This window comes from Notamacropus eugenii, chromosome 7 (genome assembly GCF_028372415.1).
Source record: "Notamacropus eugenii isolate mMacEug1 chromosome 7, mMacEug1.pri_v2, whole genome shotgun sequence".
NCBI lineage: Eukaryota > Metazoa > Chordata > Mammalia > Diprotodontia > Macropodidae > Notamacropus > Notamacropus eugenii.
The window spans coordinates 103419111-103446529 of NC_092878.1; the positions used below are offsets into that span (position 1 = coordinate 103419111).

At 39.6% G+C, this 27419-nt stretch overlaps 2 protein-coding genes and 1 pseudogene across 3 annotated transcripts in view; 2 read left to right on the top strand and 1 right to left on the bottom strand.

The window, feature by feature from the left end:
• The first annotated feature begins 539 nt into the window (after positions 1-539).
• Positions 540-966, top strand: LOC140514210 (isoamyl acetate-hydrolyzing esterase 1 homolog pseudogene; annotated as a pseudogene).
• Positions 967-5668: 4702 nt separating this feature from the next.
• On the bottom strand, positions 5669-19977 carry CASP3 (caspase 3). Its single transcript, XM_072624004.1, has 7 exons — positions 19842-19977; positions 14745-14814; positions 13829-13950; positions 11588-11716; positions 11166-11341; positions 9304-9424; positions 5669-7984 (listed from the first exon to the last, which is right to left on the bottom strand). Exons 2-7 carry the CDS (start codon positions 14795-14797, stop codon positions 7755-7757), a joined length of 831 nt encoding a protein of 276 aa, XP_072480105.1. The 5' UTR covers positions 14798-14814; positions 19842-19977; the 3' UTR covers positions 5669-7754.
• PRIMPOL (primase and DNA directed polymerase) overlaps positions 18842-27419 on the top strand; it is a 38759-nt gene continuing 30181 nt past the window's right edge. Inside the window, exons 1-2 of one of the 2 annotated variants that reach the window (XM_072624000.1) lie at positions 18842-19160; positions 24962-25205. In XM_072624000.1, coding sequence (XP_072480101.1) covers positions 24999-25205 — 207 coding nt within the window. In that variant the 5' untranslated portion in view covers positions 18842-19160; positions 24962-24998. Of the gene's footprint in view, positions 19161-20182; positions 20382-24961; positions 25206-27419 lie in introns of those variants that run through there. The other variant, XM_072623999.1, reaches the window with a different exon arrangement.

Genomic DNA, 27419 nt, shown 5'->3' on the forward strand with positions numbered 1-27419 from the left:
TGGGGTTACACACAGACAGTCTTTCAGTTATTTTGTTTAACTGTTTCTCACTCTTATTGGAGTAGATCCAGTTCCAAGGGGAGGTGGCAGTGCAGTATTGGGGTGTTCATACAAAAATGACAATAAAGAGAACAATCTTATGGAGGCAAGTCATGAAAAGATTTCCCACCTAAATATTTCATAAAACAGAGATACATAGTAGAAAGAAAAGAAATGCTAGAGAAAATTCAGCAACAGGTGCAACTAAGTCAGGCAATCCAGAGCCCACTTAAGTATGAAATTGGAAGGACAAAAAAAGGGAAGAAAAATGGAAAAGATATGAAGGGATAAAAGCCAAAGCCCAGGGAGGAGGCTTGAAAGGGCCTGGAAGGGACTTAGGGCAGTCATGGGCGGTTACAATTCCAGATGGGGTAAAATCATTGCTCTAAGATTAATCGGGGAAAGTAATAACTTTCTTTAGTGCCAATGACAGTGCTTTAAAAGATGAGAATCTCCAGCAACACATTCCACTGGATGAGTATATTGAGAATTTAAAGACCATGATACAGTATCTAAAGTCCGTAGATGTTCTTGAAATTAGAATAATTTTTATATCATCTCCTCTTTATGAATCAGCTTGGGAAAAGGTTGCAAACTAAATTGAATGAATCTGGTTGTTGGTGAATGCAGCAAAGCCTGTTTGCAAGTGGACCAAAACTATGGGACAGATGTCCTTTACCTTTGCACACTGATGCAAGAGGATAACAAGGACTTTTCTTTGTATTTATCAGATGAGCTGCATTTATCACCAAAGGGAAATGAATTTCTATCATCACCACTCTGGCCTTTGCTGGAGAAGAAAGCATTCTCACTGCCTTTCATCCTTTCTTACTGGTGGGATATAGGTCAGTTGAAACCTGATCGCAGTCTTCTTGAACACATTCTTCTAGGGGATGGTGACCATTAATTAATTACATAAAATATGAGTTGGCATTTGATTTATAAAGTATTAAAATGCCAATGACACTCTAGAATTGTAGTGCTTGGTTATTATAGTCTTGGACAAATTTATTTATTACTAATAATATTTGCAATTTCTTATGTAAATTTCAAGGTACTGGGAACTAAGAACACTGTTTTGATGTTATTAAATATTTATTAGCAATTTAAGGCAAGCAGCAAATTCCATGCTGAGCATCTTGTTAATAATTCTATACATGGGGGAAAGACAAAGACAATTTTGTTTCTTAAAATATCATAAAATTTTATAAAAATGGTTATATTTTTCTGGAAATTACATGGATCTCTGACATTTTCATACACACACACACACGCACGCATGCATGCACACGCACGCACAGGAACATGCACCCCAGTGCTTTAATTCCAAAAGTTTAACAGAAAATATAACATGATGAATAGTTAACCATAACATACCATAAGCCACAAGATTCAAGTATTAGAGTAACAAGAATCCATGAAACAAATACATTCTTCCAAAAAAATTGGAAAATAGCTGTCCATAATTTTACAACAAACTATTTCCTCCATCAGTGAGAGTGGGGCACATTATAATTCTAAAGTTAGTCTCCCCTGGGATCCACAGTGAAGTAGAAATAGAAATACAGAAAATAAAGATGGAAATAAAAGCTGAAATAGATTAAGTACATGCAAAAGAAATCTGAACTGGAGGCATGCAGGACAATCTGTGCAAGAACCTATGTGTGCTACATGGAAGGTAGTGGGGGAGAAAAGGGAGAGTTGTTTGGCTAGGCGTTAGAGTGAAGTGCACAAAAGTGGGTAATGTATAAGTCATCTGGAAAGGAAGTTTGAAGACAGATTGTGATGGGTTTTAAATGACAAACAAGACAGTTTTCATTTGAGTCAAAGACATGTCTCAGTATATAGGGAGCTTGGCCTGGAATCATGAAGATGTGAGCTCAAATCTGTCTTCAGACACTTGAATAACTGTTGCCCCGTAAATGTTGCCTCATTTAACCTCTCTGTTTCAGTTTTTTTAGATGTAAAATGGTGACAACTCCCTGGTAATAAACCACAACTGGTTTGGGCAATTATGGTAAAGACCATAATTAATGGTTTTTAATGATCTAGAGTGACACCTCCTGGTAGAGATGAGCTGGTGGAGCTGTCAAGCATGTTCTGACATGGATAGGAGCAAGTTGGACAGTGACGGTTATCCATTTCCCATGATGTTCTAGATGCTTAGTTCTTCTAATTGAATATGATTAAGCTCTCTAGCTTAGTCAGGGATCTCATTGGTAGTTTTATTGGTATTGTAGCACCAAGACTACAAATTTCATGTAGGCACTGTCATTTTTGTCATATTGGCATGGCTCAGCACTACCACTGAATATGCCTCCAGTTATTTAAAAATTTTTTTTAAATTTTGTCTTATAGGGAGCATTTCTAACTACACAGATACACACATCTATTGAGATAGTTATTGCATATATTTTATATAACATAAATTGCTAGCTAATATATGATTACATATCATGTATTTTAGTAAGATATACACATTATATATATATATACAACTAACTACCTCATGATTTGAATCATTCCTGATAGGTATCTGTTTCCAATGAATTTAATTTGCATTTCTTATTATTGCTTTAGAATAATCTTTCATATTATTTATTAATCAATTGCAATTTTTCTTTGTTCAAATCCCTTAACCTATTTATCCATTGCAGAATGATTTTTGGTTTCCATGTGTCTAGTAGTTGCTGTCTTTCTTATCAAACCCTATTCAGAGATATTAGATACCAAGATTTTTTCCCTTAGTCTTTTGCTTTTCTGTTCTCATTCTAGTTCCAATTTCATGTAACTGAAATTATCTATTTTATCTTTTGTAATCATCTCAATCCTTTATTTGGTTGAGAATTTGCCCCTTCACCATAGCTGTGAAAGGTACCTGATCCATTCTCTTCTCATTTTTTTAATGATAGGACTTTTAATATTCAGGTTGCATATTTATTTTGAATTTTTTGTGGTATATGAAAATTTTTTTATCTGAATCTTATTTCTTCTTAACTGCTTTCCAATATTTCCAAGAATTATTATTAAAGAATTCTTCTCCATAGTGTTTTCAGATTTATTAAATGCTATACTAATAAATTCAGTTTATGATTCTTCCTTGTCTAACCTGTTACACTGGTTTATTTTCTAACAAGTGGTAAATTGTTTTAGTGGTTATTACTTTATAATATGAGGTTTGGAACTGCTTACTCCTCATTTCATCTTTACTTTTTCCCGTTATCCATTTCCCATGATATTCAAGATGCTTAGTTCTTCTGATTGAATATGATGAAACTGTCCAACAGGGATCCCATTTATTGGCACTGTAACACCAAGCCTACAAATTAATGTTGGTACTTAAGCAGGATTGTCATTTTTTGTCACATAGGCATGGCCCAGCACTGTCACTCAATATGCCTCTAGTTATTTAAGTATTTCTTTTAAATTCTGTCTTATAGGAGCATTTTTAACCACACACACACACACACACACACACACACACACACACACACATTCACACACACAATTGGTAATTGCACCTATAGGTTTTGAGTGTGCCTTGGTAGACTGACTCCCAGATATGCTTTTGCAATCTGTAGTTATTTTCAAAGGAACTTCCCTTTCTATTATTCTCCCCTAGATTCTTATTCTTTTTATTTTTATGGATGTTTTACATGCTGAAACTATTCTCTCTTGACAAACAATGAAACCAAAAAGTACACACCGAAAGTGATGGAGACATTGGTAGAGAAATGACATCCTTATTATCAATAAAATCAGAAAACAAAAGGGAGTTGTGGTTACATGGGGACTCAATTTAATAGGTTCTCTTGGAAAGATAAATAAGGGCAGCATAAGAGCTCCTGGCTGGGAGACACGAAGTTTATAAAGGCATTGTAAGAAGCTTTCTTCAAAAATTTCCCTCTTTCTTGCTTGTTTTGAGACATATTGCTTACAACCTTCACCAGTCATCTCTGTAAGGTTTTGCAAATTAAGCTCATTTGTAAACTGGTACTGTCCTTGGAAGGGTTGTTCCTCCTCTTGACAAAGAGGTTAAGTCTTTGGCTAAATGAGGGTTTCCAAATTCTTACAGCCTTCCTTGTTACAGAGATTGTTTTATCTGTTTAACTTTGCTAGGAAGGGGTTGTAGCCCATGTCCATGTTTGTTTCTTTTTAATTTTCCCATTTTGTAGCATTGCTCATCGAATTAATCGTTTGTTGTTGATTTTTATCTTTGCTCTGGAGGCAGCGAGGTGGTTCTGTCGACAGGGTCAGGAAGTCAGGAAGATCTGAGTTCAAATATGACCTCAGATATTTATTAGCAAATTAAACCTCTAGCTAACTTAATTTCTTCATGTAAAATGGGGATCATAATCACACCTACTTGCCAGGGGTGTTGTAAGGATAAATGAGCTAATATTCATAAAGCACTTAGTGGTACCTGGTAGGTACCTAATAAATCTTTGCTTCCTTTCTTCCTTCTTTCCCTTCTACTCAACAAAGTCAAGTGAATGATCTTAAATGATTTTAAAGTGCCTCACACACTGGTAACAAAAACTTGCTCTTTGTTTTAACCATGTCCACCATCTTCCAATTCTACCTTTAAATGCAATTATCTGGCATGATTGGGAAAATTATGGCTCTTGTTAGCTGGACTTTGGACCTTGTCTGATGCCAGGACTACCCTACATGAAAAAACCTACCAAAATGTACACTTCAGTGGGCTTTTGAGAACCTAGGCTCACTACATTTCAATAAGGCATCATAACAGGACTCTATGGAAGAAAACCTCCCTTGTAAATGATCTTGTAGCTACAGTTTAGTACAAGACTGTGAAGCTGTCTTATGTTGGATCTGAATTTGCAAAAGTTGACTTTTTAAAATGTTTTTTCTTGATCAGAGAAGAGCTCTGAGGGAACTTACTTTCTCTCCGAAAGCAGACACAGCCTCTCTTTTCCTCTTTAACCAGTAAATCTAATTCACCCCAGCAAGAATGGGCTAAATAAGACCCAGGGAAAGTTATTTACTGCCTTGCCCTACATTCTCAGAGGGACTGGCATAGAGAATAGGGGTGTTGGAGAACAGCCGTAGTGTACTGACTTCATAAATTCTTGTATGGCAATCATAAACCATGTGTCCCCAAAAAAGGGAAGGTCATCTCAAAAAGAATCTTTAAGAGTGAAAATGGCCAGTCAGGGCTATGTTTGGTTGGCAATTGTGTCCCACCCTATGGGAAACTTCCTAATTATGGAGGATTCAATGGTAAAAATCTTAGGGGTATGGAGGTTTTCCACCACTGCAAAACCTTGGAAGTCAAATTGAGACCAGTTTACAAAGCCCATAGTGTATCCCTGAGTGCAAGAATTGTGGGGGATGGGGGTGTCTTCGTCCATTAGAATGTCAAATCCTTGAGAGTTGGTACTATCTTTTTGCCTGAAGCTGCTTTCCAGCACTAGGTACAATTACTGGAACTAGTAACCACTGAATAAAATGCTTTACCCTCTCTAATAGGGGTAGCACATTAAGAGGGCCAGAATATAGTATGTTATCAAAACCATTAGGCATCTATCCAGTGGATGACACTTTGTTTGTTGTGACATAAATGAGAGTTCCATTTCAAACACATCAAAAACGAGCAGTGGAAAAATTAGCAAATTTCATAGAAATTTATTTTTTTAAGTAAAAGCATTCAAAGTAACTCATTTTTACTGTAGAAGTGGTCACGCAAACATTACCAATTACCATTACAACATGCTGCACTTAAATTACATAAATAAGAAACAGCATTTATGTACTAGTAAAAAGGGAGTATCACCACTTGGAAGGTTAGGCTTTTCCCCCTCAAGTAAGATGAAAATCACCAGAGTGAAAGATTGAAGACTTCAGTAGGAACCAAGAGACCCGAATGCTAGTTCTTATGTCTCTTTCTAGTCATTTCACTTCTTTTGGTCGCGGTTTTCTCATTCGTAAAAGGAAGAGGATGGGCTAAGCACCACAAGTGGATGGCCTATGAGGTTCTGGGGGCACAGGGCCTCATTCCCAGGCTCTTTACCTGCGTGATCTCAAACAAATCATTCAATCTCATGGAGTCTCAGTTTCCTCCTCTGTAAAACAGGGTAACTAGACTAGGTGGCTTCACCTCTTAAATCCCTTTCAGCTCTAGGTCGATATTAAGGTCTATGTTCAGTAAATCAACGAAAAGTTCTAGAAAGGAATGGAATTTTGCTATTTACTTGTGATTATAAATGTCTGAAAATAATTTAACATGCACAGATATTTTTCAACAAAGAATGCCAATATTTGGATAGGCCCTCAGCCATCTTTGGAAAACTATGACCTTGTGTCCATTTGGTTTTCTTCTGTTTATGAAGATTGATGACTTGAAGAAGCTGTAACCAGAACCATTCTTTCCATGCATCCACTGGCCTGAACACGTAGTCTCTTCTTCTGTCTCCTTCCCAATGGGTCCATTGCATCTCCATGCAAGTAAGCATCCCACACCCTCATTGTTGTGTGCCAAGCTGCTGCTGATCGGATCACTGGTTGGTTTTCAAAGAACTCTGTACATAAGATGTTGCTTGAGGCTGAATCCCTACCATGTCTTTGATTTGTGTTGCTCAGAGTCAGTCATTTTTCAGTTTTCCACACAGTAGGTGGATACCTTTCTGCTGGCTAAGAGCCAGTCCATCTGATCAGTCTGGGCACACACACCCCTCTTATGCTGGTGAATAAGTGGCATTTCAGCACCTTAGGAATGAATCCTGTTTGCCCTTGATGATTAAGTATGGCTCATAGATAACACCTGAGTTCACCCATATTTTTGCCCAAACAGAATTCTGGTTTCTAAATTTAATATTCAAATGCATTTTATTTGATAGACATAAAAACCCTAGCCCCATGTCCCTTGTGTGTTCAGAAACTAAGAATGGAATTTTAATGTGTATGTTTAAAAAACTTCACACATCTCCCTTGCTTATTTCCAAATGTGAATTTTGCAAGTAAAAGCCTGCCACTGCCAGTCTCTAGCAATATCATGATTCTGGCAGAGGTCCAGAAAGTATCATCATTTATTGTCACTTGAAAAAAATTGAATGCATACTTGTAAATTCACTTTAAAAAAACCCGAGGTCAGGATGACTTGAGCTCACTTGTTGGAAGGAAATCCCACAATGGAAACTCCACTTATGCTGATCTGAAGCTAGTTTAAAATGTAGTCTTCACTCCCTGGGGTACTCAGAGGTGCAGTGACTTGCCTGGAGTATTATCTCAGCTAATGCTGCACACTGGGTCTTCCTGACTCCACAGCCATCCTTTTACCCACTATGCTATGCTACCTTTCATAGTTAGTAAAAACATACTGTAAAAATGTGTTAATTTTTCCATAAGCCCTCCAAAATCCATGATTGTATATCACTAAGAAGTGTCCTGTTTCCTAAATCTCCAATTACTCAAAGTTTTGAAGACACAATAATAAATAATAAATGCCAATATTCATTTGTTTTTCTTTACATGTCAATATATTAACTCCTAATTAGCTTCCATTTCAACTACCTGAAATTGAGGTAGCAATGGATTGGTTCTATTAAATGTAGAAATGGTGATTCTCTCTCCCAAACCCCACTAACAGCCATACTGTGTTAGGGTCAAAGTGTGCAACTTAAATCACCAAGAAAATGCACCCCAGACCTATTATTCACTGGCTTTGGCATACAAATTAAAATGCATGAATTTTCTTAGGGGGAAAAATATAGTTCCTTAGTAAGCATGGACATAATACATGGCACCTGCTTCTTTGCATGAAAGGTAAAGTCTAAGGAATAAGACTCAAACTCTAAGGCAACCTTCCTATTGACTCTTGTAAGGATTTGCATAATCTCAAGCTTGTGGGCATACTGTTTCAACACTGCACAAAGTGACTGGATAAACCATGAACCATCCTTCGAATTTCTCCAAGAATAGTAGCCTACAAAAAAAAACACAAAACCCACAAAGTTTCAAGAGTGACCATTATTGAAGTTGATTTCACAATTCATTATATAAAGTTACTGAGAAAACTATCCGAAAAACAAGTATGGATTCCAGTAGGCTTCACTGGCCATGGAAAGAAAAAAACCCTCTTTCTGCCTTGGGACAGTGATATTGATGGATTGGAAGAAAAACTGCTGTGTACTGCCTTCCCTTCCCCATAGCACCTCCTCTTGTGGTGAAGAAATTCAAGGAGGACCGCCACTGTACGTAATCCATTTCATCTTGGGTCCTCCCACTCCCTCTCCTTCTCTAGAGCTTTAGCACAGTGCCTGGCACATAGCAAGTCCTTAATAAATTTGTTGACCTGACTCACTCAAACTTCTTCTTGCTAAATGGCATTTCCAGTGGACATCTAGTGAACAAGCTAAAGACAGAAGCAATACATCTTTCCCTTTCTAATTGACCCCACCTTCTCCCATTCTAAGAGGGGGATTATTGGGAAATTGGTTCCATCAATTTAATAATGGTCCATGTGTCTGTCAGACACACTGCTGATACTGACACAATGATAATGACCACCAGCTCTTTGTCTAGCCCTTGACTAGGTGTCCATGCATTCTCTCTGTTGAGAGGCAAAATAATGGACAAATAAAACTGTCAGAATTGGGTTCAATTCCTGCCTCAGAGGGCAACTAGGTGAGTGAGCAGGGTGACAAGGGACTAAACCTGAAAAAACCTCAGTTTCCTCATCTGTAAAATGAGGACTACACAACTTGCCCTATCTTCTGCAGAGGGTTGTTAGGAAGAAAGTGCTCTGCACAAGTTAAAGCACCATCTTACTGTAGATTCTTCATAGGAATATCTGATTCTGGGTACTGCCAAGTATGATTACCCCCATGTTACAAAGGGCAATGCTGAGGCAGAGAGAAGTTAAATGCCTTTCCTATGGTAACGGAGCTCTTGCATGGTAGAGTTGGAATTTTAACTTGGGGCTCCTGATCCCCAAGCACCATGGTTGTTATACTATACTACCCTATTCATTTTACCATGAAAAGCATCATGATGAATGTGATATATTTATAAAAGCTGAGGTCAAGGATAAATCATACATATGGTCTGTGATTACTGGACATAGCAAATTAACTGGATCCCACCAGAATTAAAATAATGACAACAGCCTTTGTAATACTAGTCTCTAACCAGCTGAGTTATAACTCTTCCTATAAGCATTAATATACACAAAAAAATCAGTCTCAGTGTGATCAAAAATCTGCAATATTTAATAAATACCAATTTTGCACAAGTCTTTCTTACCTGGGGCTGTAGAATATGCATATAAGAAGTCTGCTTCAATAGGTATTTTCTGGCATGTTACATCATCATCACTGCCACTGTCTGTCTCAACACCACAATCCAACTCTGTGCCTCTACATGCCTAGTTAAAAGAAAAAAATCAAATACCATGTGTGAAGTCTACAGAATTTTTAAGATTTTGAAAATCATTAGTTGTATGCCTCCTGGGCTTTAAATTCTAAGTCAGAAATGACTGATTTCATTTTTTATTTTTAGCTCTCTCTACAGAAAACAGAATAGGACAGCCTAAAGTGTGGCCATGTTGGAAAGGACTGGATCAAAATAAAGAATTTATGTCCTTCCCAGTTTTCCAAGGGATAGAAATTCTTACTCATTTATAACTTGGCCAAATACAAGATTTCTTTAAAAAAGCACACTACCTATTAGGTTTTGATTTTTCTGGACATTATTATTTTTTTTCCTATTTGCACCTCCCAGAATCAATAGCCAAATGTTTCAGAAAACTCTGTTTCTGACTTGGCCTGACATGTACTAGACCATTCATCCTGTGACTGTTAAGGGGGAAAGACATATACAACAAAATCCTATGTCCTATTGTTTGAAATATATTAACTATGGAACATGGTTATGGGAAAGTAACTGTTCATACTGTGGTCAAGCATTTGAGCATTTCTATGGATTGGGACTGGACTTCTGATTTCATTGATGTAGGGAACCTCCCAGGTGAGGAAAAAACTCTCTATCAATGCAGGTTAGCACTTTAGTCTTTGAGAGTGCCCTAGAGCCTTGTGAAGTGTCTTGATTTGCCAAGGGTCAAAAAGCCAGTCTGAATTAGGCAACATTTGATCTCAGGGCTCCTGGTTCCCAGGTCAGATGCTCCCTCCCTATGTATTTTATACATGAAAGAAAATCATAAATGCCAGTCTTTGTCAGTGGACCAAAATATCAATTTATCTTAATTATTTAGAACTTTTGAACAATCAGAAGTAATTTATTATTGTAAGAACAGAAGTGAGTAGGTTAAAAGCTTAGAATCACACAATCTCAGAAATGAAAGATGACTTGAAGTCACTTAATCTAACCTACATCTGTCCAGGAATCTTTTATTACATTCCTTGTAAGCATCTTTCCACCTCTGCTTGAAGATATCTTCCAAGGCAGCCCAGGACACTCTTGGATTTGGATACCCACACTCCTTATACTGAGATAACATCCATGCCTCTGAAACTGCTACCCACTATCTCAGGTTCTGTCCTCTAGGGCAGGGTTTCTTAAACTTTTTCCATTGCAACCCCTTTAGCACTTTTTAAATTGTAGGTCACAACCCACAGTTTAAGAATCACTGTTCTAGGGTCAAGCCTAACAGGTCAAACCTTTGTAGATGGCATTCCCTCAAACACCTCTCACGTCCATGTCAGTCTCATATACAAAACACATGATGTAGATTTGAGTCCCCACACCAGTCTGGCCACATTGCTGTAAATGTGCTACAGCTTTTTAGGATCCTTCCAAAAACATGGCACCCAGAAATAAATACAATTTCCAGATATGTTTAGACCTTAGTATGCTCTGATATATCTATACATAGTATCAGTATTTAACATGTATCTGTGATGTGCCACTCAATTGTCTTAAAAAATCACACAATTCAGGATCTTCTGGATTTATCACTGACATGGATGGCAGAGATAAACGGAAATCAGTAAACTAACGGCTGAATTTCATTTTTATTTCTACCATTCTTTGTTTAGTGGAGGTTTCAAATAAGGAACAGTATAGTTCCCAAATTAAGAGAATGAGAAAGCTAAAGGCCTTTTGGATAATCTACAAACTGAATAACCAAACCCCAAACAGTGTTTTACCTGAATAATAAAAAGCTTTGGTTTTCCTGTTAGACTTCTACACTTATTCCCTTTAAAGAAATATGTTATTCTTTTCAGTTCAACTGATCCATCCGTCCCAAAGATGATTCCTTCTTCACCATGACTTAGAATCACGCAAACAAAACTGCTCCTCTGACTGTGATCTTCTTTAGAAACTTGAAATATATCAAAAAAACCAAAAACACTACTTTAGAACCAATACTATTGGAACAATAAAATGAAGATTAGACCTTAATATGTCCTCTGGTTCAGTTCTTGCTTCTAGAAGGTGAAGTATATTTCAAGAATTCCACAAAGTTAGAATGTATTCATATATAACCTGGCAAAATCTCACTTTCTTCCATTGAAGTATGTCTAATCATGAGCACAAACTTGTAGTCATTCTATAAATTATTACTTACCATTGTACATTAATTCCATTATTTCTTTACATGTCAGATCATTTTTATTCCTGACTTCATATTTTAAGCTCTTGAACGTTTCCCTGAGGTGTGCTGCATCTACATCTGTACCAGAACGAAATGACATGCCTTTGAAAAGAAAGAGAATGTTTAGCTGCAGTTTCAAAATAAAGTATTACTTTGAAAGCAAGTAAGCAAAGATAATAATAATAACAAAGAGAGCTAGCATTTATTAAGTACCTATGATGTGCCAGGCACTATGCTAAGCACTTTATAAATTATTTGCCCAGAGTCACAAACCTAGTAAGTATCTGAAGCCCAATCTGAACTCAGATCTTCCTGACTCCAGCTTCAGTGCTCATCAATTTTGCCACAAGTTTTAAAGCTACTGGTCAACTGACAAATGGTTAAAACATAAAAACAATCAGTTTTCACATGAAGAAATTCAGGTTAGTCATGTGAAATATGCTCCAAATTATTGATAATTAGAAAAATGCAAATTAAAGTATCTCTAAAGTTTCATGTCACACCCATCCGATTGGCAAAGATGACAAGGATGATAAATATGTGAACCAGCGCCAATGTGGACATTTGGGATTTTCAGTCAATGTGGAAAGCAATTTGGAACTAGCCTGCAAAAGTCACTAAATTGTGAATATTCTTTGACCCAGTGGGCACAGCCCACTACTAGGTGTATTCACCAAAGAGATCAAAAGAGGAAAGGGGATTGGGCACAAAAATATATTTATCAGCTCTTTTCATGGTGCCACAGAACTAGAAAGTAAAAGTTGCCTATCAACTGGGGAAAGCCTGAACAAATTATGGTGTATGAATATAATGGAATACTGTGACTCAGCTGTAAGAAATGATGAAGGGGACAGTTTCAGAGAATCCTGGGAAGCCTTATAGGAACTGATGTAATATAAAATCAATACGACCAGGACAACAATTTCTATAACCAGGACAACAGCTGTAAAGACAAACAAATACAAAAGCCTTAAGAACTGTGCTGAACACAGTGACCAAGCAGGACTCATGATGAGACACGCTGGTCACTTCCTCAGAGATGGACTCAGGGCGCAAACTGAAACACTAATTTTTTGGAAAAGGCCAACGCAGAAATTTGTTCTACTTGACTATCCATTTGTTATAACTGTGGCTTTTATTCTTTCTTTTTCAAGAAGGGAGAGAGGAGCTAGAGAAGACAGATTTTTATTAATTAAAAAACATTTTTTTCCCAAAGAAAGCAAGTGACCAGGTCAAAGGTGGAAACAATTCATCATCTACTTTTTGAATACAAAGAACACTGTAAAGACAAATTCTAATTGGATCATATTAATAAAAGTTCTCATTATTCTTGTAGTGGAGAAACCCTGTAACTACTTAGCAGTTACAATACTTTAGTTCACTCGGTGCACAATTTAACTCCTAACTATATTCAGCATAATGTTCTATGATTATTTCCCAAGATAATAAGCTGCCTTCTGTTAAGGACCTGCTAATGAATTTCTTTTGCATTACCCATACCTAGCACCTGGCACAGAGCTGGGGACAGAGAAGGTGCCCAAATTCTTTAATAGAAATACTATTGTTCTAAACCACATGACTTTTTTTCATATCATTTAGTAAGTTACATATACTTCAGCTAATATTTTCATGATAATATACTGATCTTAATCTGAGACCCTGGGAGAACACCAGCATGGTGGTGGAGTCAGAACACTAAGGCCCATTTCTGCTGTTCACTAGCTGGGTTACCTTGGTCAGGCCTCTCTGTGCCTCAGTTTCCACCTCTGTAGCACAAAGGAGCTGGATCAGACAGTCAGAAAGGTCCCTTCCAAATAAAAGATCATATGTGTCTAGTCTCAGTCATTTTGTAAATCATGGTTAAATAATGAAATGATACCACAAAAGAGAAATCCAAATGAATCTGTAGCCTTGTTCACCTTTCTTCATGGTGTTTTAACATATGAAAGGTCAGTTTCTACAAATAAGGGAGTTCAACCAGATGATGACTGACCTCCCTTCCAACTCTCTAAGACCCTTTGATCCTTCTAAGTAAAAGATGCAAGGAAATCATAAGGAACCTAAATTCTGCCCAAAAATGCTTAAAGAGTAATTTAGCCACTAACATTAGTGTTACTGCCTAATGCAGAAGTTATTGCACATCTTTGAAGACATTAATTTATCCACTGTGGCTCATGGAATGTGGAGAAAAGACCAAAACATTATTGTACATACCAGTGTTTGGGTGAAAGTTTTTATTATTGATTATTACACATAACCCCATTTCTGGATAATCCATTTTATAGCTGTCTGATGACAGTCCAGATTCTGCTGAGATGCTACCATGGAAGATCTTTCTGTTTGGAAATGAAATAACATATTTTGTAGGTAGCAGTCCACAAGTTACTCCATTTTGTCTGGTTTTAGAAAATTAAAAATAATTGGATTTAACTTATCAATAAAACATTCAAGAAGAATCTGCTAATTCATTCAGATTAACCTGGTAAAGTCTTAATAACAATTACTTACAAGATCCAAAGGAAACCAACAAAAATCTAGAAATAAAATTGAAAAACTTCTTTTTAAACTATTAAGCTCAATTATTTGGACTGATGTTTAGTCATGGAACAAGTATTACAGATACAATAACGCACTAACATGGAAAAAAATACATAGCAAAATATAATAATACAAGTAGCACACAGTTAAGGAAATGAGGGCTTTAAGCAGGGATGTTATGATATAAAGTCATCACCAATATTAAAAATCCATGCATTTGATTTAGAAAAGAGCATTTTTCAGGCCTTCAAGCAAAGCAAGGATAGACTAATCAGAGAACTAGCAGGCAGTTGGAAAAACACAGGACTAGAACCCCCAGAAAAAGACTGAAGCTGGACTTGTCAATTTAAGGATCTTTTTCACGGTGAATATACAAATACAAATACAAATAGAGCTATCAAGGAAAAAGTGAAGAGATACCCAGGACACCAAGGACAGAACCCAGCCAACTGCAGGTAGTATGGTGACTTTCTGTCAATTTAATAGGTCACATTAGCATCAAATGATGACATTTTAACACTTGTTTTTATTATTTTCAATGCTAGTTATTAAAATTTTCAAGAAGATCCAGCATTTTTTTGGCAATACTTACAGTCCTGAATTTTTGATGGACTTTGAATCTACTGTAATTTCAGTATTTGCCATGGTGCCTCTATTATTGACTAGAATACACAAAAGAAAACAGAAAAGTTCATCAAAAGTACTCATAAAAACATCTGATTTTTTTTAGTGTACAAATTCTTTAAATAATTTCTTTTTTAGCTTTATGTCCCTTATTTTCCCAAGCCCCGAGAAATCATCTTGTGTTTCACAGAACTAAAGATTCTACCCAGAGAGGGAACCAACACTCTATCTAGCATGAAGGTAATACAAAATTACAGTTTGTTTTTGTTTCAAATTGTAAAATTGTTTGTGGGGGAGTGGGAAAGAGAGTCAACATCTTTGGTGAATTGAAGCATAGCTTCAAAATATTATTTCTGGAAAGAAAACAGTTACCAATATTGTACTGCAGAAATCATAAGAAAATCCCTGTGAAAAATAAATTTCACCTCACTGACTTTCTCTCCTAGAAAGGAAGCTATGAGGTAAGAACTTGAAAGCTACTTCCACAAGCATTCTGTCTTGTAAGCAATATTAGCAGCACTTGTGTCAAGAGACTGCAGTTGTAGCAGACACACTGGCAGCCGGTCCCTGGACTTTTTTAGGAATCCTTAATTTCTCACTGTCCCAGACAATCAAGAGAGAAGGTGCCCAACTGCATCAGTAGAGGGGTCTTCCTCAGCAAGAGATACCTTTTATCCATTACATCCCAGCTCCTTTCCAAAAGCCCTTAAATCAAACCTCTTATCTCTTTTTCAGTACTTTTAAGCAACAAGCAGCTCTAAGCATTTCTCTTCAAATGCCACTTCTTTTTTTTGTTGTTGTTGTTTCGATAAAGCTCAGTGGTAAATATAATGGATTTATAACCTACCCATTCTCAAATATAGACTTTCACAGAAAAGTACATAAACATCCTTTACTTTATTCCACCAGCATTTCCCCAGAGAATAATCAGCACTCTAGATAGAAGAGCACTAGTGAGTAACATACCAAACATTACCTCATCTACCTAAGGGAATGATGACTTCCTTTTCTGCTGAATTCGATATGCATTTATTTAGGGAGAGTGATCTCATCATGAAAGGCTAGAGTGAAAAATCTCCCATTAGAAACATTTGCTATTTTTCAAAAAGATTGCATCATATATTAGAAAGATTATATCATAGAAGAGAAATAAGGCAAATGATTAAAAGGTTATTTCTACATTAACATTTGTGTCTGCTCAGAATGATCAGCTATTGAAGACATTTCACTTAATAACTGTATCTTCTTTTGAAGTCATACTGTCAGTAATTTTAAAAAAACTAAGTTATTAGCAAAAGCAGTTTTGTAGATGCCTCATCAGATAAAGTTTACTTGTCATAACTATCTGAAGAATGGAAAATCTAAAAATGAGATACAGACATACAATGTTTCATATACATAAGTACTAACATACCTGTGAGGTGAAGATCACTCACATCATACTTTTTATACCCTTCAGGTATATTCATTGTACTAGTGCTACATGAAATTACAATGGAGAGGATGTAATCCTCAGAAGAAATTCAAATCAGAGCAAAGTACCAGGCCAGACAGTGAGTGAAATACAAAGTTTAGATCACATCAAGGCACTCGGGTAGGATGAATATAAAAACAAAAATTTGGGAGATGGTGGGGGGAGGAGGCAGGTCATTACCAACCAGGGAATCATGGAAGGTTTTCCATAATAGAGCATATGGCATGATAATAACAATAACTAGCATTTATGGTTTACAAAGTGCATCATATATTTCTTGCAATTCCACTTTATTATTCCACAGAACAACAATTTTTTGAATGCCTACTATAGTTGTTGTTCAGTGGTTTCAGCCAAGTTAGATGCTCTGTGACCCTATATGGAGATCCCTTGGCAAGATACTGGAGTGATTTGCCATTTCCTTTTTCCAGTTCATTTTACAGATGAGGAAGCTGAGACAGAGTTAAGTAACTTGCCTAAAGTCTCAAAGCTAGTGTTTTAGGGCATATCTGAACTCAAGAAGACAGCTCTTCCTGACTGCAAGTCCAGCACCCAACCTATTCTGCTATTTTTCCTAAGAGAATACTTGGTAAATACTGAGGAAGGTAGTTGTCCATCCTCCAAAAGCCCTACACACAGCAAAACCTGGCAGCTAGAGATGTGGCAATGGGTAGTAAGACCATTCACTTCATCAGTTCAAAAAATTTTTTTCCAAATCCTGCAAGGGTCCCCTGGGTCTCCCACAAAGCAGATTTAAAATCCCTCTTTATAGAAAGACCAGAGTTGGGTAGGAAAGGGATGAAAACATGAAGATAAATAAGATTTGATCCCCACCGTCAAGTAGTTTATATTCCAGTAAGGAATAGGATGTGCCATGGTAGAATTAACCCAGAGAGATCTAACAAGTCTGGGGTACAAAGCACAATTCAACTTTATGACCGAAAATAAATAGAAAGGCATCGGCTTCCAGGACCGAGTCCTGGACATTCAGAAGAACACCAAAACATCAAAATGAGGTTCTGTCCCTGGAGTTTTTCAAGAAGAAGCTAAATGACCAGGTATCAGGGACATCATTGAAGAATTCATGCTTCAGGCTAGACAGCTGAGGCCTCTTAATCCTGGGAATTTAAAAATTCCGTGCTGGGAAGTACCAGCTGAGTTCTTTATACCAGTTCTTTTCTTTGCCCTCCAGTGTTGTTTGCAACTCAGCCTCCATTCCAAATACAGGCTATAACCTAATGAAAGCCTTATTGCTGACACTTTCATCTTTATTCTGGTCATTGCTTTAATACATTCAGAATCACTGTGGGTCTCTGAGGGACAAAAGGTAAAGTCATGAATCCTTTAAGACTGACTGGGCCTAGGACTCTTCAGAAGCTGTATTACTTTGATCAGTGTTCCAAAGTAACAGTGTAGCATGAGTATTTTAACACCATATTATTATGAAAATAGTTGTGACCTCAGACCCCTGAAAGGGTATCAGGTATCCCCAGTGTCTAAATTCTACACTTTCAGAACTACTGGGATACAGGACTACAGAAAATCATCATCTTTTTCATCATCCTGATCAGGTATCACTTAAAAAACTTTTTTCAACTCATTTTGGGACAATGATGACTTATCAACTCATTTCTCATCCTGGAATGAGTTCCATTATTGGTGAATGTTTCTTTTATGTTGTTCAGATCACAGTCCACATGAAGAGAAGTAAAGAGCCAAAAAACACTGTATTACTCTGGGCAGAAGCAGAATAGCGGAAGAGAAAAAGCTCTGGACTCAGGATCACCTGGATTACAACCTTACTTGTGCTGAGACCCTGGGCAAATCACTAAATGTCTCTAAGCCTCAATACAAAACGGTGATAAGGCCTATGTCATCATGTCATAGGATCACAGATTTAGAACTGGAAGAGGCATGGATTCTAACCCCTTCATTCTGTAGTTACGGAAATGGCAGCGCAAAAAGGTAAAGGTTCCACAGAGTAAAGGGAACCAGGCTTCTCAACCCTGGTCCTCCGACTTAAAATCTAGCAAGTTTTCCACTGCATCAGGTTGCTTCTAATAATATGGAGATTTGTGTTCTTTATCAGTTATGAATATTATATATTTACCTGGCAACTTTCAACCAGGATTATATTTGATTATTTTGATAGTAAGAGACTAATCAATTCACAATATTAAGGAAAATGTCATGCTACTTCATTAAAAAAAGGAACCTCCCCCCCCCCTTTTACATTGTGCCTTTTAGTTTAGTTTTTTGGAGTGACACAAATATTATCAGGGGAGATTCACTGCTGCAGAAATGTGAAACAATGGCTAAATGCCTTAAACTTATGGTTGTGATCGAATTGGGCTCAGAAGCTCTCTCAAAAATCACTATAATCTCCCGGGCATTCAAAGTTGTAAAAACTCAGAACTGATTCAGTCTTTCCTCAGCGTGTGAGTCAATCTGGTAAAGAAATGTTTACTTTACATCAGAATGAGGTTCTAGAGGCTGTTACAACAGGCCCAGAAATTCAGCTTTCACTTCCCCAAGCATCCGGAATAAGCAGCAGAGAAAGTAAAAACAAAACCCCGCAGGGCACAACCCACGCAGACCCAAGGCGCGGGACGTGGGCACTTCCGAGCCAAGGCCAGGGGCGGCGTCAGGAAGGCAGACGATCTGAGCCATGGGTAAATCAAACCCACCACGCAAGCCCCGGGCACCGGGCTTCTGTGGCTACCAAGACCTTCCGTAATTCAACTCTGACAACACAGCTTCCAACTCTAATTTCCCAGGGAATCCTCTTCCGAATAAAGTCCAGGCAAAGGAGGAAGAGACAACACCCCGGAGAGAGGGAGGGATAAGCGGCCCCGGGAGCGACTGGGCCGAGCCCGGTCCGAGGAGATTCCACCTGGCCCGATGGCAGAGGTAAGCTCGGACTGAGTGTAACAGGTACGGAGGGCAGGCCCACAGAGGCCGAGGCACAGGCAGGACGGAAACCCAAGTCCTCCGACTCCAAAGCCCATCACCCGCGGTCAGAAGGACAGGGAGGGACGCACGGACACACGCGGCCAGGGAAGGATCCAAAACGCCCACAAAGCCCGGGGAATCCGGAGCTCCGCGGCCCAAAAAGGCGAGGACAGCATCCCCGCAGGCACAGCCCCGGGCACGTCCGCAGCACACAAAGGAGCGCGCGGGCCGACTCCCCCCCGCGGGCCCGGAGTCAGGGTCCCCTCCCCCGCCCCTCCCCCGCCCCTCCCCTGGCCTCCCCCCTCCCCCCGGCAGGATTTCTGCCGCAGACCCCAGGTGCACATCTTGTGCTGGGGGGCGCGCCCCCAGGCTCGGGCCGCTCTCCAAGCCTCCTCCCGCATCCGCCCCCGCTAAGCCACCCCCAGGCGGCGCACAAAGGAGAGGCCCCGACGCGGTCCCCGGGGTCTCCTTCTCCTCCAGCCCCCGTCGCGCTCGGGCGTGGACGGGCTGGAGGACAAAGAGGCAGCGCAGAGAGAAAGAAAAGCCGGGCCCCCCGAGGCAGCAGCGCCGGGGATGGGGGGGAGGGGAGCGTCAGACGTTCGAGGGTCGGACGAAGGGGAGGCTGAGCGCGGCACTTACCGCACGACGAGCCCCGTCCGATTGCCGCAGCGCACTTCTCCCAAAAGCGCCAGAGCTCCACAGGACGGCCTAGGCCCCGCCCCCTAACGGTCGTTTGCACGATCGCGCAGCTAAGCCCCGCCCCCGCAGCGGGAAGTGCAGGGAGCCCCGCCTTCGTCTTGTGCCCACCACTCTTTCCTCCCAACAGGCTAAATCCCGCCCCTTCTGCAATGAGTGGCAAGACTTGTAAGCCATGCCAATTTCTCCAGGCGATCTGGATAAGCCCCGCCCCCTTGAGAAACCAGGCTAGGCTCCGCCTCCGCCCGGACCGGCCACTCGCCTCCATGGAGATAGTCCCGCCCCAGCCCTTCCGGGCCTCCGTTCCTCCCGCCCCCCCCCACACGTCTTCGTTCGGTCGCACGGTGGGCGGGGCCGCTTTGGCGCCCAGTTTGACTTTCCTAACGAACGCCCAGACGGGGTTCTAGCTTGGAGCGCTCTGTCGGCCCTCGTAACCGAGAAGTTGGCTGCGCCTCCACCACCACCGTCCCCACCTTTCCCTAGGTAAAATGAGGGCGAACGGATACCGGTTGTCTGATTCTCCGAATTAAGTAATGCGGGGGCAGAGGGCGGAGGGGGAAGGGCGGCGGGGGAAGGGCGGGGCCGGGCCCAGGCCGTGGCGGCGGGGGGGGGGGGGGGGGGAGTGGAAGGGTACGGAAGGAGCCGAGGGTCAGTCCGCGCAGCGCTGGGGAGAAACGTGTTGGGTTCCAGAACCCCAGGTCCTCGCGCGTGTCTGGGCCTCGGTTCCCAATCTGGGGCGGGAAGAGGGTGTCAAGAGTCAGAATAAATAACCTTGGGGCTCCCTGCTACATTTCCTTAGGTGGTGAGCACTTGGCGCCCCCCTCCCAAAGGCTCCCCCTAGCCTAGGTTTCTTATCCGGGGACAAGCCAACATTAAGCGCCTGCTAAGCCCGGGCCGCTCTGGCTGTCCCTTCTAGCCCAGGCTAGATGACCCCCCCCTTGTCCAGTGAAAGTTCCTGACCTTCGAGATGACAATCAGCGGTTCAGTTTTGTATCAAGTCCCCGATTTCATTCAAAAAGCATTTATTAAGCGCTTACTGTGTATGTGGCATTAGGGCAGCTAGATGGCTCAATGCATAGAGCGCCAGGCCTGGAGTTAGAAAGACTTGTGAGTTCCAGTCTGGCCCCAGACATTTGTCTATGTGACCCTGGACAAGTGCCTTCATCCTGTTTGCCTGAGTTTTCTCATCTGTCACATGAGGGGGAGAGGGAAATAGTAGTTTCAGTATCTTGGCTAAGAAAACCCCAAATGGGATCACAAGTGTCAGAATGTAACTGAAAACTGAACCACAACAAGATGTGGCTTTGGGAAAACAGAGGCAGAAATGCCCCCAAGAAGCTGATGTTCTATCGTGGAAGGGGATGAAAGAAGGAATTGAGAGAATAACCTGTATACATTCAACATAAATGCCGGTAGTCACAGTCAGCAAGCATTTGCTAAGTACCTGCTGTGTGCCAGGCGCACAGCTAAACACTGGGAAATACAAAGAAAGGTAAAAAATAATACCTACCCTCGTGGAGCATACAATTTAATGGAGAAGCCATATAAACAAAGAACTATATATAAGATAAAAATTGGGAGTAGACTGTTGGGAAGCTGGGTGCCTCAGTGGATAGAGCCCTTATCCAGCCTCAGACACTTAATAGCCCTGTGACCCCAGGCAGGTCACTTAACCTCAGTCTGCTTTAATCCACTGAAGAAGTAAATGGCCACCTACTCCTGTATCTTTGCCAAGAAAACCCCATGGACAGTATGGTCCACAGGATTAAGAGTGGAAGCATGACTGAACAAGACTCAGAGGGAAGACACTAAGATTAAGGAGGATGGGGGAAGGCTTCTTGCAGAAGGTGGAACTTCAACTAAGACTTGAAAGAAGCCAAGTGAAACTGAGAGGTGAAAATGAGAAGGGAGAGCATTCCAGCAGGAGGGACAGCTGCTGAAAATTCAAAGAACAATTTCTGCTCCCCAGAAGCTTACAACTCAATGGTGAAGACAACATACAAGCAATTGTATACAAATATGATAGAGACAGGTTAGGAAGAGCGTGAAGAAATTGGAATTTAAGTTGGATTTGAAGGATGCCAGGGAAGCCAGGAAGGGAAAAAGCATGTGGAAAGACTTTCAGGCACGGAGAGGACCGCCAATGAAAAATCCTTGAGTTGGGAAATGGAGTGTCTTGTGTCAAGATGGGCCATGAGGCTGGTGATGCAGGATGGGAGAGTATATAAAAAGACTGGAAAGGTTGGATAGGGTCAGGTTAAGGAGGGCGATAGGAACTGAACAGGATTTTATATTTGATTCTGGGGGTAGTAGAGAGACAGTGAAGTTTGAGTATGCTTGGGACTGTGTGACTTGGTCTGACTTAAGCTTTCGGAAGGTCAGTTTGACCACTGAGTACAGGATGGATTTGGATTGGGGAAAATTTAAGGCAGTGAGACTTGTAGCCTGGAGCTAGGTGATTAGGGTTGATTAGGGTGATTCCTTCCAGGGTCACCTTCATGAAGTCTTTCCCTTCCGTCCTTCCCCAGACTTCAGGAAACACTCCCCAAACTACCTTGACTTCACTTTGTTTATACTGTATTGCTGCTTTTCTGTATACATTATCACTCCTATTAGAATGTAAAACTCCTTGGTGGGTAGGTCTATTCTGCTTAGCTTGATAAATCCTTCCAAGTACTTGCTATCATGCCTCTTACCCTGTGAGTGCTTAATAAATGCATATGGGTTTCCTGAAATAGTACCTTGTCCCCTGGGAGATTATACTTAATGGTTTTTTCTGTTCTTTTGTAGACATTTTCAATAATTAAAATAACTTGGTGTTGTAGTTCTTATTGGAAATTAGTTGCCAGAATATTTATTACCCAGACTGATCCTGAAGCCAAAGACAAAAAAAGCTGCCAAGGGGCCTGACCTTTTAACTCTCCACTTCTATAGCAACAGCCTTGTGGAAAATGGACGAAGATTGCTAAGAATCATACAGTTTTTAGACAGTTTATAAATTTAGCTTTTGCTACCCTTAATATGATCTTTGTCCACTGCTTCCATAAGAATCCTCCACCAGTACCTTATTGTAGAATGGTGGTGACTCTGGGTTCTTGAAGACTACAAGTGAGGTGCAAAATGATAGTGAAATGGGATGGTGGATGGTCTGAGTGACAGGCTGTGTTGGCTACCCAAGGACCAGTTTCACTGAATAGGCAGGTCACTAGGGAATGCATATTTTGGCTATGGTAACCTATGAAATAGAAAAATACAAAGTAGCTCCTGTGTTGCACCCTTCTCTTTCCATAGGAATGGTGACAGTCATGGAAAAGCAGGCATATGGTGGTAAGACTCACACAAACTATTGGAAAAAAATAATGGATTGCATAACTACTGGGGAGAATGTTTTAGAGATCAAAAGCTATGGACCCATATATTTAGAAAGTCTGTGAGAATAAGCCAGGCAGATTTTATTTTTAATGAAAATATGAGGGAGGGTAGGTAAGCTTTTGCAACTGATATTATGTAGCCAACCACATCCTTGTTATCACATGATTAAATGAAAAGTTTATTGACTCTAAAAAGGTGTTAATTCAGTGGAACAAAATGCCACATTAATGCCACCTCTTGTTCATAGGTTAAGGTAATAAAGATTTATTTGCTAGGCACAATACAGATATCTTTGTCAATTCTTTGATTATTAATAGCCGATGAGGCATAAAACCAGTGGCTGAAGTATTTGCCATTGTCATGGAGAATGTTGTAAATACTGTATATCAAAGATTGTTCTTTCCCCATCAAGAATTAAAGAACTTTCTAACATTCTATTTTTCCAGCTTGTAAGAGTGAAAAATAAATGTTAAAAACAGAAAGATATGATACTTCCACGTTCTCCATTTTCTTGTCCTTTGCCATCTAGTCTCCTTCCCTCCCATTTTACTCCTGCGCCCATTGTTGATATTGGACCGCAAAGGACCGAGCTGGAATTCTTAGCACTTAACATCTGCTAACAGTTAGGTGACAATATGTTTGGAGGAGCAACGATGCTGCTATTATTGATGTAATGATTTAATAATTTATAGAAGTACTTTGGGACAACCCCACGAAGTATGCAGTGAAATGAATTTACCTAATTTTATATCTTTCTCCCTGCTGCTGAACTTTGTTTTGCTGTTTAATTTATCATAGGGCAGCATATTATTTCTGTGTAGTACAGGCCACAGTTAACTTTATATTAGATTCATTCTTCATAACAATGGATTTGACGTAGTTGTGTTCCCTATCAAATCATTTAGTTGGACTGGATGGTACAGTCTAGTTCTAACTGTGTGTTCATTCTGTGAATTTTCTTTAAGTTCTTCTAAACCACATTCTCTACCACACCAGGGACTATTGTGCAAAGTGGTTGTCTGTGTGAATGGAACTTCCTACTTCTGACAAGGCTGTTATCATCTTTATTCTGAGGCATTGTTTTTCTTAAAATTATGGAGATTTTTGTTGCTTCTTAGTTTATTACTTTCACATGGGTAAGGTAACATTTCTTAAATACATAATAATGGTTAATGGGGCAGCTAAGTGTCACAGTGGAGATGGTTCTTGACTAGGAGTCAGGAAAGTCTCAATTCACATGTGGCCTTAGACACTAGTTCTGTGATTCTGGGCAAGTTATTTAGCTGCTATGTGCTTCAGTTTCTTCATCTATAAAATGGGGATAATGGTACCTATGTTGCATTGTTGTTGAGAATCACATAATAAATGCTATATAAGTGTTAGCTATCATTATTATTGTTGTTAAAGTGAAACCTGAAATCTAATAGTACTTTCATATTCTCCAGCAGTGTCAAAACTAAAAATTTTTAACACATTCTTCCACTCTTTCATCTTTATGAAGGATCATGGGATTTAGTAATGGAAACTGCCTTTGAAATTATCAAGTCCATCGCCTCATTTTTTCAGAGAAGAAAACAGTTGCAAAAATATGAACTGACTTGCTAGAGGTTAAACAATTTAAAAATGTTTACTGAAGGAAAGAAATTCTAGACATTTAACTTTGTATTCATCTTTCTTCTTTATCAAAACAGAAATTATGTAGGATTTCCAGAATTGTAGTGTATTAGGATGTATGTTTCTGTGGTTTCTGAACCAATGAAAAGAAAATGGGAAGAAAAACTGAAAAAAATTGGAGAACGAGCATCCCAGTACGAAAGAAGACCACTCGGTTCTGTCTATAGGCCACGGCTGTCTAAGCCAGAGGACCCCTCCTCTATCTGGAGACTGTTTCATCGTCAGGCTCAAGCTTTTGACTTTGTCAGAACCTGCAAAGAGGTGAGATGACCTTTTTCTTGGTCGTTCTTTCTAAAATGTTTTACAACTTAAGTGTATGTGTGTATTTTAATGAGCCTTTGGCATCTTCCAGGTTATATCAGGAGCATCTCCATATCCCCCAGTTTGAGAATAGCCTCCAGGGAGTCCCCAGCAACTTACTGTTCAATAACCGTGTGCGAACAATTGTAACAGTTGCTATCTAGTCAATGTATACCTCTGAACTGCTGTAGGGGACATTTGCTTGGTTGATGTTAGCTGGCACCTGTCTGCTCTTATATTGAAGGCTTCTCACATCCAAAGACAACTAGAGGAGCCATAGGGTCATGCCATTTGAGTTTGGAAAAGTGGGGAGTTCCCTCAGGCCCTTGTCCTGTAGTGACAGTCTGCTTATACCAGCTCTTCTGAGGGAGCAAAATTACTTGTGGTTTCTCTTTGTTGAGTCATGTCCCTTTGACCAGCTATCCAGTAAGACTTCCTGCTGCCTGAAATGAGATCAAGTGAAGTAATATTTGTAAAGTGCTTAGCATAGTGCCTGGCACATAGTAGGTACTACATAAATGCTTATTCCCTTCCCTTCCTCTCCCTCTACCTTAGAAAGTCAAGGGACTTGTCCTAATCTCTAGACTAAGTTATCCAGTAATGCAGTATGATGTGTGCACCTCCTTGGATGTCATGTTAAAGAGGTGGAGGCTAGGGAGTACTGGGTCCTGCAGTTTTATTGTGGCAATTAGTGAATAGTGATCTGGGCAATATAAGAAAGATCCTGTCTTCTCTCTTGGAAAGGGAAGTCCTGCTGTCTTCTTTAAGCCTCCTGGATTGACAATCTTCTGGAAATTCTACTCTCTAATATATTCTCTGGCAGAATATTCCTTTGTTCAGATTGAAGCTAGTTTTTCAGGCCTTCGAAGGAGTAGAGAGAAAGAATCTGTTCATTTGGGTTCTCCAGGTATGTCTACCTCTTAAGGAATAGGAAAGGTCTAAGAGTAACTGAAGGCTTACCCAGTGTAGCCATAATCCTCACCCTCACCCCCATTCCCACCCCTACTCCCCATTGCTTCCCACTAAACAAGCAGCCTATTCTATTTAGGCTTTGTTTTGGCCTAAACAGAGGTTCGTGGGCCTGCCGAGTTTGTAGCTTATTTGCTTCCCAATTCTCTGAACAATGTGCCTTGTCTTAGTGTGTCTTTGTAGGGGACTTGTCATTGGGTCATGATGTCAGTCTTCCACACTGTCTCCCATTAATGGGGAAGATAGATATTGAAGAGGAGTGATGGTGAAGATGATTTTTATATAGTGCTGTAATTGTTTACAAAACTACTTTTCCCCCTACCGCCCTTTGAAGTATGCAATACAATGAGTTTATCTAATTTTATAGTTTGAAAAACTGAGATACAGAAAAGTTTTAACTTGCTTGTGCTTACGCTGGCTTATGCTAATATGCCAGGACCCAGGGCCTGAATCCAAGTCCAAATGTTCTTTTTGATGTTTTTTAATCAATAAGCACTTATTATACTCTTGGGGACATTAGGCAACAAATCAAGTCAGTGATCATTGATTAAATGCTTACTGTATGCTCAGCCCTGGAATAGATACAAAGAATGAGAAAGTCCCTGTTCTTGTTCTACAATGTCTTGCTGTGACCAACATGGTAACTTCAAAAGAAACTAGTGCTATATGACTTTTACAGCATCCTTTTGTATCAAGAGTTTGCTTAGCAAAGAAGCCATGAAGGAAAGTTTCAAAAAACCAAAATGTGATGAGGATAGAGATATATTTTAATCCTTATAACTTTAACTCAGCATTTTAGAGACATAAATTACAACCAGCCTCTTTCAAAACACTTTGTACTGTTTAAAGATATTTTCTTTTAACAATTAAATATATTTATATTTACATATAATTTATATATTCAATGCCATCCCAAATTACAAAAAATACTTTATTGAATTAGAAAAAAAATAATAAAATTCATTTTGAACAATAAAAGTCAAGAATATCAAAGGAACTAATGAAAAAAATTAAAGGAGGAAGGTTTAACAATGCCAGATCTTAAACTAAATTATAAGGCAGTAATTATCAAAACTATCTAGTACTGATTAAGAAATAGAAAGGTAGATCAGTGGCACAGAGTAGATGTACAATTTACAGCAGCAAATAAATATAGTAACCTTGTATTTGAGAAATGCAAAGACTTAAATTTGTGGGATAAGAATT